General features: G+C 35.3%; 1 protein-coding gene across 1 annotated transcript in view; it reads left to right on the forward strand.

Annotated features, from left to right (window-relative positions):
• sestd1 (SEC14 and spectrin domains 1) overlaps positions 1 to 13021 on the forward strand; it is a 28830-nt gene that overhangs the window by 9272 nt on the left and 6537 nt on the right. Inside the window, exons 7-11 of the mRNA XM_058786828.1 lie at positions 6226 to 6339; positions 7103 to 7197; positions 7421 to 7476; positions 8971 to 9191; positions 10925 to 11047. Of these exons, the coding sequence (XP_058642811.1) occupies positions 6226 to 6339; positions 7103 to 7197; positions 7421 to 7476; positions 8971 to 9191; positions 10925 to 11047 (609 nt within the window). The remainder of the gene's footprint in view (positions 1 to 6225; positions 6340 to 7102; positions 7198 to 7420; positions 7477 to 8970; positions 9192 to 10924; positions 11048 to 13021) is intronic.

The raw sequence follows: 13021 nt of genomic DNA on the forward strand, positions 1-13021 counted from the left end.
ATGCTGATGTTATTGTCAAAATTTTTTTTTTTTTTACGTTTTAGCAATTTCAGCACCCAATTATTTAAAGGGGTCATCGGATGCAAAGTTCACTTTACAAGTTGTTTGAACATAAATGTGTGTTGGAAGTGTGTGTACACCTCCATCCTATAATGATAAAAATCCACCCAGTGTTTTTTTTTTTTTTTTTTTTTTTTTTAATCCCCTTGCTCAAATCAGGCTGTTCTGAGATTCCTGTCAGAATGACATAGTTCTGTACAGGCCGCTCCCACGATTGTTGATTGACAAGATATTACCTTAGACCCGCCCTGAGTGAGCTGAGAGCTGTTGTTGTTGGATGTAATAATGAACATAGCAGTCGTCATTAACTCCCGACATCTGAGCCGCTGAAGACGCAGAGGATTAACGTTACTTTCGTTTTGAAGGGAATGCACCGATCGCGATCTCCCTAAATCTGTCTGTTCATGCAAATCATTCGTGATCCAGCATCAGCTACAGAAGAAGTGAGTATAAGGTTTTTTTAATGAATCTTTGCAAATCGCTTTTCCTAATAACGTGCTAGTTAGCCAGTTTCGCAACTGAAGTAAACAGTACTGCTCATCACTCCACGGAAGAGAGGGGCGGGGTCAGCAGAGCTCATTAGCATTTAAAGCAACATGGACTAGAATGGCTTGCTAAAAACAGAGCTGATTTTGACAGGTAAAAAATGTGTTTTTTTACACTATCTTTGAGAAATTTTAACCAAAGTATTTTATAGATTTTTCATTAAGACCCTAAAGAATCATATCATCTTGTGGAAAATGGGCATCCGATGACCCCTTCAATTAAACCTTTTCTTTTTTTTTTTTCTTTCCCTCAATTTTTTTTTTTTTTTTTTAAACCTCAGCTTTTGTGTTCATCCTAAATGGACTGTTTAGAATGGTTCCACTGTGATTTCCATATACATCAGACCACTGCATCATCACTTTGTATAACTGTGCATAATACAATCACACAGACTGCGTATTTAATTAGTAACACCCGAAGGATCTCATGCGTATAAGTAGGTAATTTCCCGCATTCGCTGTGAATAATGAAACTCCAAATACAGAAGCTGCGCATCTTCATTTACAGTGGTCTGAGGCTTCACTGTGAGACTATGTTTTTGTTATTGACACTAATGCAATGGTTTCCCTTCTCATTTATTTGTAAGGGTTTGTCATAGAGTGGTGTTGTGAGGGGAGTAAGGTTTGCAGGGCAGTTTTAGGGCTTTAAAGTTTATGCAGCACATCTGGGCATGTCTGAATTAATCATACGGGAAACTGCTGTGAAGCAAAAATGTGTTTGTTTCTTTGATTTCAGTATTTTTTTTCTCTTTTTTTTCCCTTTTGAGGTCTATTTGTGATGTTCGAAATGAATTTACAATTATTCTCTAATAATTCATTTATGACCCCCATGACATTGAAATTAATTCTGACTTGGTTTTTGTTGGTTCAAATTATTTTTACATTCACTTTACCTTTTCTGTCATCCAGCACTCATTTAAAGTTATTCTTTAATAACTCCAAATTTAATAGAATCTTTAGCAGAGCTCAAAATAATTCCATAGTTTAACTTGCAGAATTTACAAATAGTTTTTTATAATAACAACAACAATAATAATAATAATAATTTATTGAAATTTATAACATTATTTAAAAAAAATAACTATTTAATTTTAATATTTAATATTATAAATTGCATTTATGTATATGAATATTTAGCACAGTAATTATAGATATGTAAATTTATATTACTATTGTTATTTACAATAAAAATGCATATTTAGGTTTTTCAAAATTGTCTTATTACTGTTGGTATTTTATTTTAAAAATTTTTTGTATGTATTTATTTTTATTGGTGTATCCCTAATGAATAGTACATTTAAGCATGTAGTAAGTGTTTAAATCACTATACACTGTTTCAAATAGGTTTGTTTGGATCCTTCACTTTAATAGATATCTCCTGTAATACCATACATTAGAGCAGACCGCAATGTTTCTTCCTAATTGGGCCATGAAAAAAATGGGTGAATTTGGCAGCTGGTGGAGTTTGTGTTAAATGGGGGGGCCCTCCAGCATGCACTTTAGGAGCAGGAAATGGTGCTCTATGTGAACATAACCGTAGCATGATCATGCAGATGTGCACTACAGTACGCAGCTGTGCATAGTATGTAAACTGATGAGGCCTGGCCTTGAACCACACACTCATTTGTCTGGCTGTCTTGCTCCATGCCCTCACTGGGCATGAACCAATAACGCCATGTTGCCTGGAAACCATCACACGGATCTTGCCAAGAGCTGGATGACGTGTTTAGAAGGACAGTCGAACCACTGTCTCCTAAATAGAAACCTCTGTATGTGTATGTTTGTTGGGGTCATTGTGTTGTTTGCGCTGTGATCTGGGCCAGCAGGCCCCTCTAGCTGCCTACAACTACCAGATGGCACAGTTTTGGCTGAATGGAGGTCAGTGTATCAGCATTAGGAAGTGGAGGCTTGAATACGGAGACTAGTGAAAACGATCATTACCATACTCTTGACCTACTTGAGGATCCATACTTGAATGGGGGTTTTGTACATGTGGCCGATCGCTGAGGTGCACGAGGACCGTACGCTCTGCATTAATCATTCTGCCCAAGAACCTCTTCATCACTGATGCTTGGCCAGGCATAAGTGAGCATATGGGAAGGGAAAGACCCGGAGGCCTTATTAAATAAGTGGATCCTCTTTCACTGCCACTTAGGGTGCATAGGACCATCTGTTACTGGACTGCACATTTTTTTTTATGCTTATTATTGCTGATTTTTCTTTCTTGTAAGGAGTTCAAGATGCTGATGCTGAGATTCACTTTCCTTTAAAACAAAGGGAGTTGATGGCGATTGACTGATATCAAAGAGGTCTGTGATACCTGGAATATGCGGTCTGGCAGAATTTTCATTTTTCATTTTTGATTCATACGTTGCTTGCTGAAAGAGCAAAGTCTTCAGTGACAAAAAGCTGCTTTTTCAGCCAGTTGTTTTATTGACATCTGCCAGCAGCGGCTAAGTGGATCCTGCTAACCAGCCAGATCTTGACCCATTGATTTATTTATCGACAAGGTCAGTTTTGACATTTTGAATTGCATTGCATTAGCTGATGACTGTATTGGTAGCCGTTGAGAGTTTAGCATATTATATATGTAAATACAACTTAAAAAAAAAAAATTCTAATGATTTGTTTAGATTAATTTTAAGCTTTTGTGTAAAATTTGTTTTAGGCTTTATTGCTGTAATACATGAATGCACATTATATCAGCCACCCTGCTCAGTAAATATTTTATTTTAGCATTATTACTTGGGTGTTATTTCTCATTAGAACAATTTAACTAAACACTACTGTTCAAATGTTTGAGGTCAGTAAGATTTTTTTGTTTTGAAAGACGTGTCTTGTTTTTACCAAAACTGCATTTATTTGATGCTGTAAAAATACTAATATTGTGAAATATTTTTACAATATAAAATGGCTTTTTCTATTTAAATGCGTTTTAAAATGTTATCTATTCATGTGATGGCAAAGCTGAATTGTCATCCAGTCATCATTACTCCAGTCTTCAGTGTCACATGATATGTTCGAAACTCTAATATGCTGATTTGGTGCTGAAGAAACCATTTTTATTATCGGTGTTAAATAACTTTTGTGCTGCTTCGTCTTTTTGTGAAAACTGATACTTTTTTTTTTTTTTTTCTTGCAGAATTCTTGGAATAAATAAAAAAACTAATAGCATTTATTTGAAAAGTAACTTTTTCAAACGTTACAAATATCTTTGCTACTTTCAGTCAATTTAATGTGTCCTTGCTGAAGTGAAAGAATTCATTTAAAAAAAAAAAAAAAAAAAAATCTTACTGACCCCAAAATTTAGGAATTTTGAATTTTTTTCCCCTTCAGTTTTATGCACCTTTCTGTTTTTGCTAGTGCTTTTTAACAGTGGTGTTATATACACTTGAAAGGTAACCAGAACGCGAGCTCCTTTAGGGGACTGTATTGATCAGAGAGCTTTAGCAGACCCAGTGTTTAATCTCCTCCAGCTAACCTTGCAGATGTGAGGGCACCGCTGGCACACGTTCAAGCTGTTGCGTCCCTGAGCTCAGGGTCACTGAGCCTGAGGAGGATTTCAAAGAGTGCACATTACTTTGATTAAATAGACCGATTAAAAGTTTGGTGAGCAGATGGTTTTTAAAAGGGATAGTACACCCCAAAATGAAAATGGTCATTTATTTACCAGCATACTGCACTTTTTTTTTTTTTCCTGACACTGATAGAGTTCAGATTGACCACAGATGTCAATTATTTTTAAGCGTGCTTCTCTTTATCATTTCCTTTCTGTATTGGCATATTTCTGTATTTTTGTTTTTCTTCTTTCAATGAAAAAATAACAGCTTACACATTTTGAATATGAGTGGTGGCAGCATTGTTATTTTTGAGTGACCGTTTCCTTTTTAAGGCATTTGAGAAAGGTGTTGGACTTTTCTGTAGTTTTCTGTGTTTTTTATTTTCTCTGCACGCCTTCCGTCTGTGGATTTGCAGTGATGTCATGGCAGAAGGAGATAAGATGAAATACAGTTCAAAAGCTTTTATGCTCAAACTGCGTTTTAGTATCTGCCACTATCTGAAACTTCACAGCTCAAAACAAGGCTTTTTTAGATGCAAGAACTCCTGTTAGAGAGAATTTGTGAAACTGACATGAAACAAACCTCACTGTGGCTCATACTTGAAGAGGCTTTTTTTCTCAAACTGTCCCAGGCAGACAGCCACACGGCAGAGGCAAACACGCCCCTGACATCCTGTGAGTAATGTACTCCAGATATTATGAATCCAAAATATTTTTCCCTCTCTCTCTCCTCTACGCTGGAACGCAGGCCGGATTTGTTTGCAGCGAGGCCTTGTCCCTCGGTCCCGTGTGTTGACTCAGCTGAACATATTTGTAAAGACAGCTGTGCTGTCTCTCTCTTCCTGTCCACACACCAAAGTGCAGGGCGTAGGGGTCTCCTCATTTTTTGAGACGGCATACATGAAGCACAGACATAGTAATGATTAGCATTTGCATTTAAAGCATAACACAAGCTTCTGCCTCTAAATTCTGATTTAATGAGCCTCGTTCTCATCTTAATGCACCAAGTTGTTACGCTGCTTGGCAGCTGTAAATGGTTTTGTTTTGCATTAATGACCAGCTGATTGTACATTTGTCCTGCTTATTACATGGCAACATACCAATTAAATAAGTAAATAGACATGAAATATTGATTTAAGCTGGTTATATGAAAAGAAAGACCACCGAGTGGTGTGAGGGACATTAGTCTCCTTCACTGTGCTATTTTATGTAAAGCAGTCAAAACAGTCAAATATATAGGTTATTCATCATTATAAATAATTTATTAATACTAATGTTTTTATTATTATTATTGTCAGATATTACGTAAGTATTTAATTTAAACACATTTCTTAAACTGTAGTATTTTGTTTAAACAGTCAAATATCTAGTTTATTTGTCATCATATGGAATATATTAACAACAACAACCACAACAACATCATATATATCATCAATTGTCATTATACTGAAATAATCATTATTGTCAGATATGGTTATAGTGTTATTTTTTTAAACTACTTAATTTGGACATCAGTCTTTACACTGTATTTTATGTCTAAGGAAAGCAGTCAAATACAGTTTATTTGTCATATAGGATTAATATTAATAAAAAAAAATGTGTGTGTGTGTATATACTGTATAGATTTTTTATTTTTTTATTTTTAAAGCTAACAGCCAACACTATATACAAAGTTGTAATCATCCCCTTGTTTTTAATAGTTTTGGTGACTGACATTAAGTGACAGTTTTTGATTTTGATTCAGCAGAAGGGTTGCGTCACATGCAGAGTTTGTCCTATATGCCTTCAAATATCAAATAAATTATTCATGGATATTAACCTTGCATGACATTTCTGCTGCAGAAGGTCTTGTGCGGTTTTAGATTATGTTACATTACGTGCACAGATGTCTGTTTAATTGGTAACATTAGTGAATGCTGCACTTTGCCCTCTGTTACTACCATTTCTTCTCCAAAATGGGTCGGGATGGTTTTACTTTCTGGTCTATTAATATTCTGAGCACAGATGTTGAAATAGCTCTGGTTTTCAGTCATACCTGAGAGTTCATTTTCTCTCTTTCAGGTGATTCTGGTTTCTGCCAATAAACTCACACGCTACATTGAACCATGCCAGCTTACAGATGAATTTGGCGGGAGTCTGGTTTATGATCACTTGGACTGGCTCAACAAAAGATTGGTGAGAACAAAATCCTTTATTTTAAATTTTAAATTTCTCTTTACTGGTAGACCACAGTGATTCAGGATTATTTCAGTTAATAGACTGGGCAATGTATTCATGATATATTCATGTGATTTATAGCTGGCAAAGTAAAATGAAGTAACAGTGAATATTGATGTATTATGTTTCGTAGTTTTCTAAAGGCAGTGTCATTAGACTAGTTCATTTCTGGGAATCAAATGGTTTTAACGAATTGATTCATTGCCCTGATTCACAATATGTTCAGACATATTTTAAATCAAAATGTTTTAGCAACAATTTTTTTTTTTAAATCATTTTTTAAAACATTTTAAATTATTGATTTGTTTTATGCACTTTTAATAATCTTTTTTATTTATTATTATTTCTATTTAGCTGTAATTAGTTTAGTGCTTCAGCGTGTTTTGTTTCAGTTAGCTGTCAAGGCAACAAGTTTATTTTCCCCCCCCATCTAACTTATATTTTATTTTTACTTTATTTTAATATACATTTCATTTACATTATATCAGTGAATGAAAACAATTTTTTAGTAGTTTTATTTGAACAAAAACAACACTGCTGAAACTGTGATCCTTTTTAGCTGCTTCACTGCATATACATAAATATTGAGATGGATATTGACCCTCATTAAAAGGCTGAAAAATAATTGCAATGTTTATCTATATCGCCCTGTCCTAGTGGCTGTTTCAACAGTATGACATTTTTAATTTGAGGTCTTATTTGCCATTTGTTCTTCATCTAGGTCTTTGAAAAATTCACGAAGGAATCCACGTCCCTTCTGGATGAACTTACCGTCATCAATGAAAACGAGAAAGGAAGCCAGGCAGAGAAGGACAGGTACTTTGTCTCATTATCTCAAGGCATAAGCTCCTAATTAAGAATGTCTTTTCAAGGGCCACTGTTTTCTGTGAACTATTAGCCATTCTTAAAGGTGTCATTTAAAATGTTTAGTGCATTTAAAACGCAATCAAATATCCAGAGAAACCAGCATGTTTGTTTCATTAAATGGTCATGATTTTATAGACGAACGCTCAGAAACAACATATTGTTACACTCATAGGTCTTCAGAGAGCAACATCCTGCCTTCATTTGATCCCGAAACGGTCCTACAGACTGGTGAGTGCCGATCTGTGCTGTCTGTGTTTGTATGCGTGTAGACTGTGCTTCGAAATTGCAAAACTGCCAACAGAAAAGTTATTTCTGTAATATTTTAGGTTCATTTGTAAAACTAGTTGCAAAAGCAGATTTTGGTTTGGGAATTTTAACTGCGTTGCTCTATCCAGCAATGTGATGTCAACAGTGAAACTGTTTTTCCAGCTGGCCTGTAACTCCATTCAGTTTTATTGGTGGGGTAGAGCTAAGAACTTGGCTTTAATGTTGTTTAACACACTAAAGCGATTTCACAGCTTTTGTATTTGAAGCTGAAGCTGGTTAGTAAAGTGTGTTGACTCTGCCATGATCAGTATGTCTCTGACACCATGCCCTACTCTAAAGAATGGCTCCAATGAACCTTTTCTCCGTGTGAGTGACTCACAAACAGTTACAGGCAGGCTTGTGCACCATTTACAATTGAATTGTGAATGCCTTTTATATGCCTTAAAATTCAAATTGCAGGCTGAATTGTGTTTTTAAAGTAGAATTAGAATGCAGTTAAATGTATAATTGTAGTTTTAAATAATGCTCTTTGTTTTTCTATATGAAATAAACATGCTTAATGAATTTTTTTTATTTAATTTTTTTTATTTTTCAAACAATATAACTTAAATATGTTTTATATATTTATTTTTACATGAATATATTGGTATTGGTCTTGCATCAAATGCACATTTGAAAAGAACGTCAATTAACATGTAAAAAATAAATAAATTATTAACAACTGTTAAGGCAAATTTGTGAATGAAATATAATGGACCAAATATTGCCTGTGTAATAAAGATATTTAGATTTTTTTTTTACTAGTTTGGAACTTAACTTTGTTATATATATATATATATAATATTAATTATTGCATTTTTAATTATGTTTTGTATGAAATTTTTGGGTTGGTGCATTGTCCTCTTCTGTCCTCAACGTACTTCAACGCTTGCCTGTTTTGTATTTCTTTTGGGCTAATTCAGTTCCTCTGTGTTTCTGTTTTGCCTTTTAAGTCTTTGCCGATTAAATTCCTATTCCTGTCATTACAATTCAAATTCCATTGTAACATCTTGTAAGGACAATTCAATTCATGTTATATTCATGTTCTTGACTTAAAAAGCGACAAATTCTCGATAAATCCTGAATTTTGCCTAACCTTGGTTAAATAATTCACAAGTATTGGCACAAATAAAAACACAGCAATGGTACATAATTACTTTTTCTTCTGTATTTGAGTATACTTTGTGTCTAATTTAGGTGATATACTGGCTTAATGCATTCATACTGCATCAATTCAATCCGTACTCCTTGACCGATGGGAAAATTTGCCATCACATTTGCATTCATTTTCTTTGTTTGACACTTTGCTTATGAAACATTTTATTACTGTTTACTCCATTCAGTTTTCAAATGGCTTAAACCTTGATTTCTGTCCTAAATGTTGTTTTTCTCCCCTGATTTCTTCCCCTCTTACAGGACATGAGTTGCTCTCAGAGCTGCAGCAGAGGCGTTTCAATGGCTCTGATGGTGGAGGAGGTGGCACAGCCTGGTCGCCCATGGACGATGAGCTGCTGGCTCAGCCTCAGGTGATGAAGCTCCTGGACTCTCTGAGGGAGCAGTACACAAAGTATCAGGAAGTTTGCAGACAGCGCAGCAAACGCTCCCAGCTAGAGGAAATCCAAACCAAGGTCATGCAGGTAAAACACTGAGTGGGGGATTTATAAGAATTGTAAACCAAAAAGTGAAAGATGGTTGGTCTTTAGGTTGCCTTTGGTGTTTTTCAGCTGTCAGACATTCCTGTTCTCTTTGTTTGAGCCAAGAAGCAAAACTGTTGTACTTCTTTTTTTTTTTTTTTTTTTTTTTTTTTTTTGCCAAATACATTTGAGATCTCTTTGCACAGTCATCTTTTATGAACACCACATGATGTGGTGGAATGTGAGTTTCAATTTCATCTGTCAACCATTTTGCTTTATTTGTATGTCTAAATATCACTGAGGTTTAAAAGAAGACATCTTGCTCCACAGCATCAGTTCAGACTGTGGCTGGGTTTTAGTACTTTGGTGAATCAGCAGTCTTGGTCCACAAATAGAGTCGTTTTTGGTGGTTCTTCGCACCATACAATCTTTGAGTCTTTCCACAGAAAAGATTTGTCACATAATTCTTTAAGAAACAGTGCTGCGCTGTCTTCTTGGAAGATTTACAAAATTCACTCCCACAAAATTCCTACTGAGAATCTGATTACCATAGAGAATCACTGGTAGAGAGCAAGGCTAAACCTCTGATGGATATAAATTACATTAATATTTGTTTGTGCATTCATATAAATTCTTAGTTTAATTTGAGGAATGTCTACGTTTAAACTCTGCATCCAGTTTTTCTTAGTTGGTTAGTGTTACATCTGCATCACTAAGTGTAGTGTTTAGGTTATGTAAGGTGATGGTGAGATCAGAGGTTGTGTATCGTATGAAAGTCTCTGAGCCACTCTTTTTGGACAAAATAAAATGTCTGTTTCCATGGTGATCAGGATATTGGGAGGTGCACATCTTGTGTGTCGGAAAAGAGTTTTGGCCTACTTCACTTTGTGAAAAATTGCGCAGGGAGGAGGGAGGGGGAGGGGGGGTCATTTGTAAGCTGCAGTGCCTGACGCAATTACAGACAGGAAGGCGTGCAAGCTAAGCAGCGGTTCTTAAAAAGTTCAGTCACCTCAGCATTAGACAAATTAATGACTTTCTTCACAAAGCAGGTTCTCTTGCTGCTATTCCAGCCTTTCATTTGCTCCCCTAGTTCATTAAACAACAAAGGTGATATTAATTTGTCTGCCATTTCAGTTGTTAAACCCATTTTTACCTCTCAGCTGTTGAATTGAGACTGAACTTGCATATCAAGCAAGTTAATTAAATGGTTAGTTCACCTATTGTCACTATTGTCGGTTTTTTTTGTTGTTGTTTTTTTTACCTTCTTGTTGTTCCAAACCTGTATGCTTTTCTTTCTTTGCAACACAAAAGGATGAATTTTGAAGAACAAAACACCATACAGTTCATTTGACATTTTGAAGACACACTATTTGTGTGAGAAACAGACTGAAATACAAGTCATTATTCACTGACAATCTTCCGTTTTGCAGCAGCTCTGAAATCCCATTTGTGCTCTGATACTGATGTTCATTCAAAATCTGACAGCTGAAAGATCGTGCAGCCCTCCAGACATGCAACCCACATTTGCCTTTTTGTAAATGAGTAAATATCTCATTTACTAAATCTCTAATTTGGGCTCTCATCGACCTGATCCTGTCATTTAGATAATTAGATTTGCTCTGTGTTCTTCCTGATTTCTTTCCGATTAGAGTCTGCTCAGTGGCTCGAGGGTCAAATGTGGTAGTGATTCACTAATTAAAGGTTTCTTTGTCTGTGTTTGTTTTGTGTGTGAGCAGGTTGTCAATTGGCTGGAGGGTCCTGGCACAGAGCAGCTCCGCACACAGTGGGGGATTGGGGACTCCATTCGTGCTTCTCAGGCCTTGCAGCAGAAACATGAGGAGGTCGAGAGTCAACACAGTGTAAGTACAAACATAATCTCTAGTGCATGTGTATGTATTTTATTTTATTTTTTCCAGAATATAGGCTCTGTGAAATGCAAATGGAGACTTTTTTTTTTTTTTTTTTTTTAAAGAGTCTTTACAAAAGTCTGTTCCATACAATAACTGTTTAGAGTGACCATGTCGATAAAGATCCAAAAATGACATAAAATAGTGTGAAAGTCAGCCATATGGCTCATGCACTATATTCCAAGTGTTCTCAAGATGGTTCTCAAGGAGTCAAATCAATGCCACCTATACTTGCAAAAAAAATTTAAGTAGTGGAAAAGAAAATAAAAGTATTGAGAAAAAATAAATATGCTTTTTGCAAACAAAAATAAAGAATTACAAAAGAAAATGAAGTATTACGAACAAAAAGAAGTTATGCAAACAAATTAAAGCATTGCAAAATATAAATGAAACGGAGCAAAAGCAGTGATTTTGCAACACAGATTTTCCATGGCCAAAGCTGCTAATTTATTTGCAACGCTGCTTTTATTTTGTTTTATCACAATAAAAATTAGTTTTTTTTCTCAATACTTTCGTTTTTGTTGCAAAACTTAATTTTCTTTTGCAATACTTCAGTTCTTTTGCAAGTATATGTGGCATTAATTTGACTCCATATCACTGGTTTTTATAAATATAAAAGCAATTTATTTAATAAAAAAATAAAAAAAAAGGTTTATGACACATACTGCAGGCAAACACCAGATGGCGATCGAAATGGTTTGGCTTCACTTTTCAGGGCATGTGTGGCACAATTGAACTAAACAGCCATGTGCACTGGTACATGTAGTCTTTTAACCAGTGAATTGTAAATAGTGTACATTGAATACTGGCAGTGACTGGTATTTGGCCTAAAAAGTTTGTGAACCACTGTTGTAGACCATAGAACTCAAACAGTCAGAGCTGCTGAAAGAAAAATGATCTGTGATCTTTCAAATCAACTGAAGTCAGTCAAATGACACTAAAATGCCACATGCTGCAGTTTAAGTCCCGCCAGTAGGTGGCGTTATTGATGTATTTTACTTGAGGCAATCACATGCTGCTCTTCTGGAATATTTGTGCTTCTGATTATACACACTTTGTTTGAGGAAATAAAAATATATTGTGTTTTAGGTTCATTTTGAATCTTTGATTCAAGCTATCTGGGAGATTTAAGTACATAGTCATCAATCAAAGCTTTGTTTACAGTCTTGGTAAATGCATTGGATTTGCTTTAAAGATGCGGTTTTCACCTACAGATTTGCACAGTTTTCCTGAAGGTCAGCTGTTTGGCCGTCTGTCTCAGGAGTGGTTTGTGGTGTGCTCTTGGCTTGTCTGAAGTAGTTACTGCCTCTGTATTTCTTCAGTGTGGTTTGTGGCTCTCTAAGATCACAAACAGCCTCTCTGATTTACAGGGATCTCTGTGATGTAGAGTTGTTGGTATTGATGTTTTGTTACAGGAAGGTAATGTTTTGGAGTGTGTGTGTGACTCGGTAGCTTTATGGTTTGTTGAACAGTGCCCTCTTTGTCACGTTGAGTCAGGAACTGAGCCAATTATAGACATGGTTCAAACCATAGGTTATGTAAAAGTGATTTAGTGTTAGTCAGCATGCAAAGTGTTGCCATAGTGGTGAGCTTTCTTGGAAGATGGTTTAACAGTAGTGTTATTTCAGCATTCTGTGAATAGGGATTTTGGACACTATAGTCATTTATCTTGAACTAATAATTTTCAAAAGAACGTGATGCAGCAGCTGCTCAGTACTTATATATATATATATTAGTGCTGGGCAACGATTAATCGCGATCAATTGCATCCAAAATAAAAGTTTTTGTGTACATAATATATGTGTGTGTATTTATTATGTATATATGAATACACACCCATGTATGTATATATTTAAGAAAAATGTGTTATGTTTATATATTAAATATATTTATAAATTATATTAATAAATATATACATGTAAATAC

This window comes from Onychostoma macrolepis, chromosome 09 (genome assembly GCF_012432095.1).
Source record: "Onychostoma macrolepis isolate SWU-2019 chromosome 09, ASM1243209v1, whole genome shotgun sequence".
Classification (NCBI taxonomy): domain Eukaryota; kingdom Metazoa; phylum Chordata; class Actinopteri; order Cypriniformes; family Cyprinidae; genus Onychostoma; species Onychostoma macrolepis.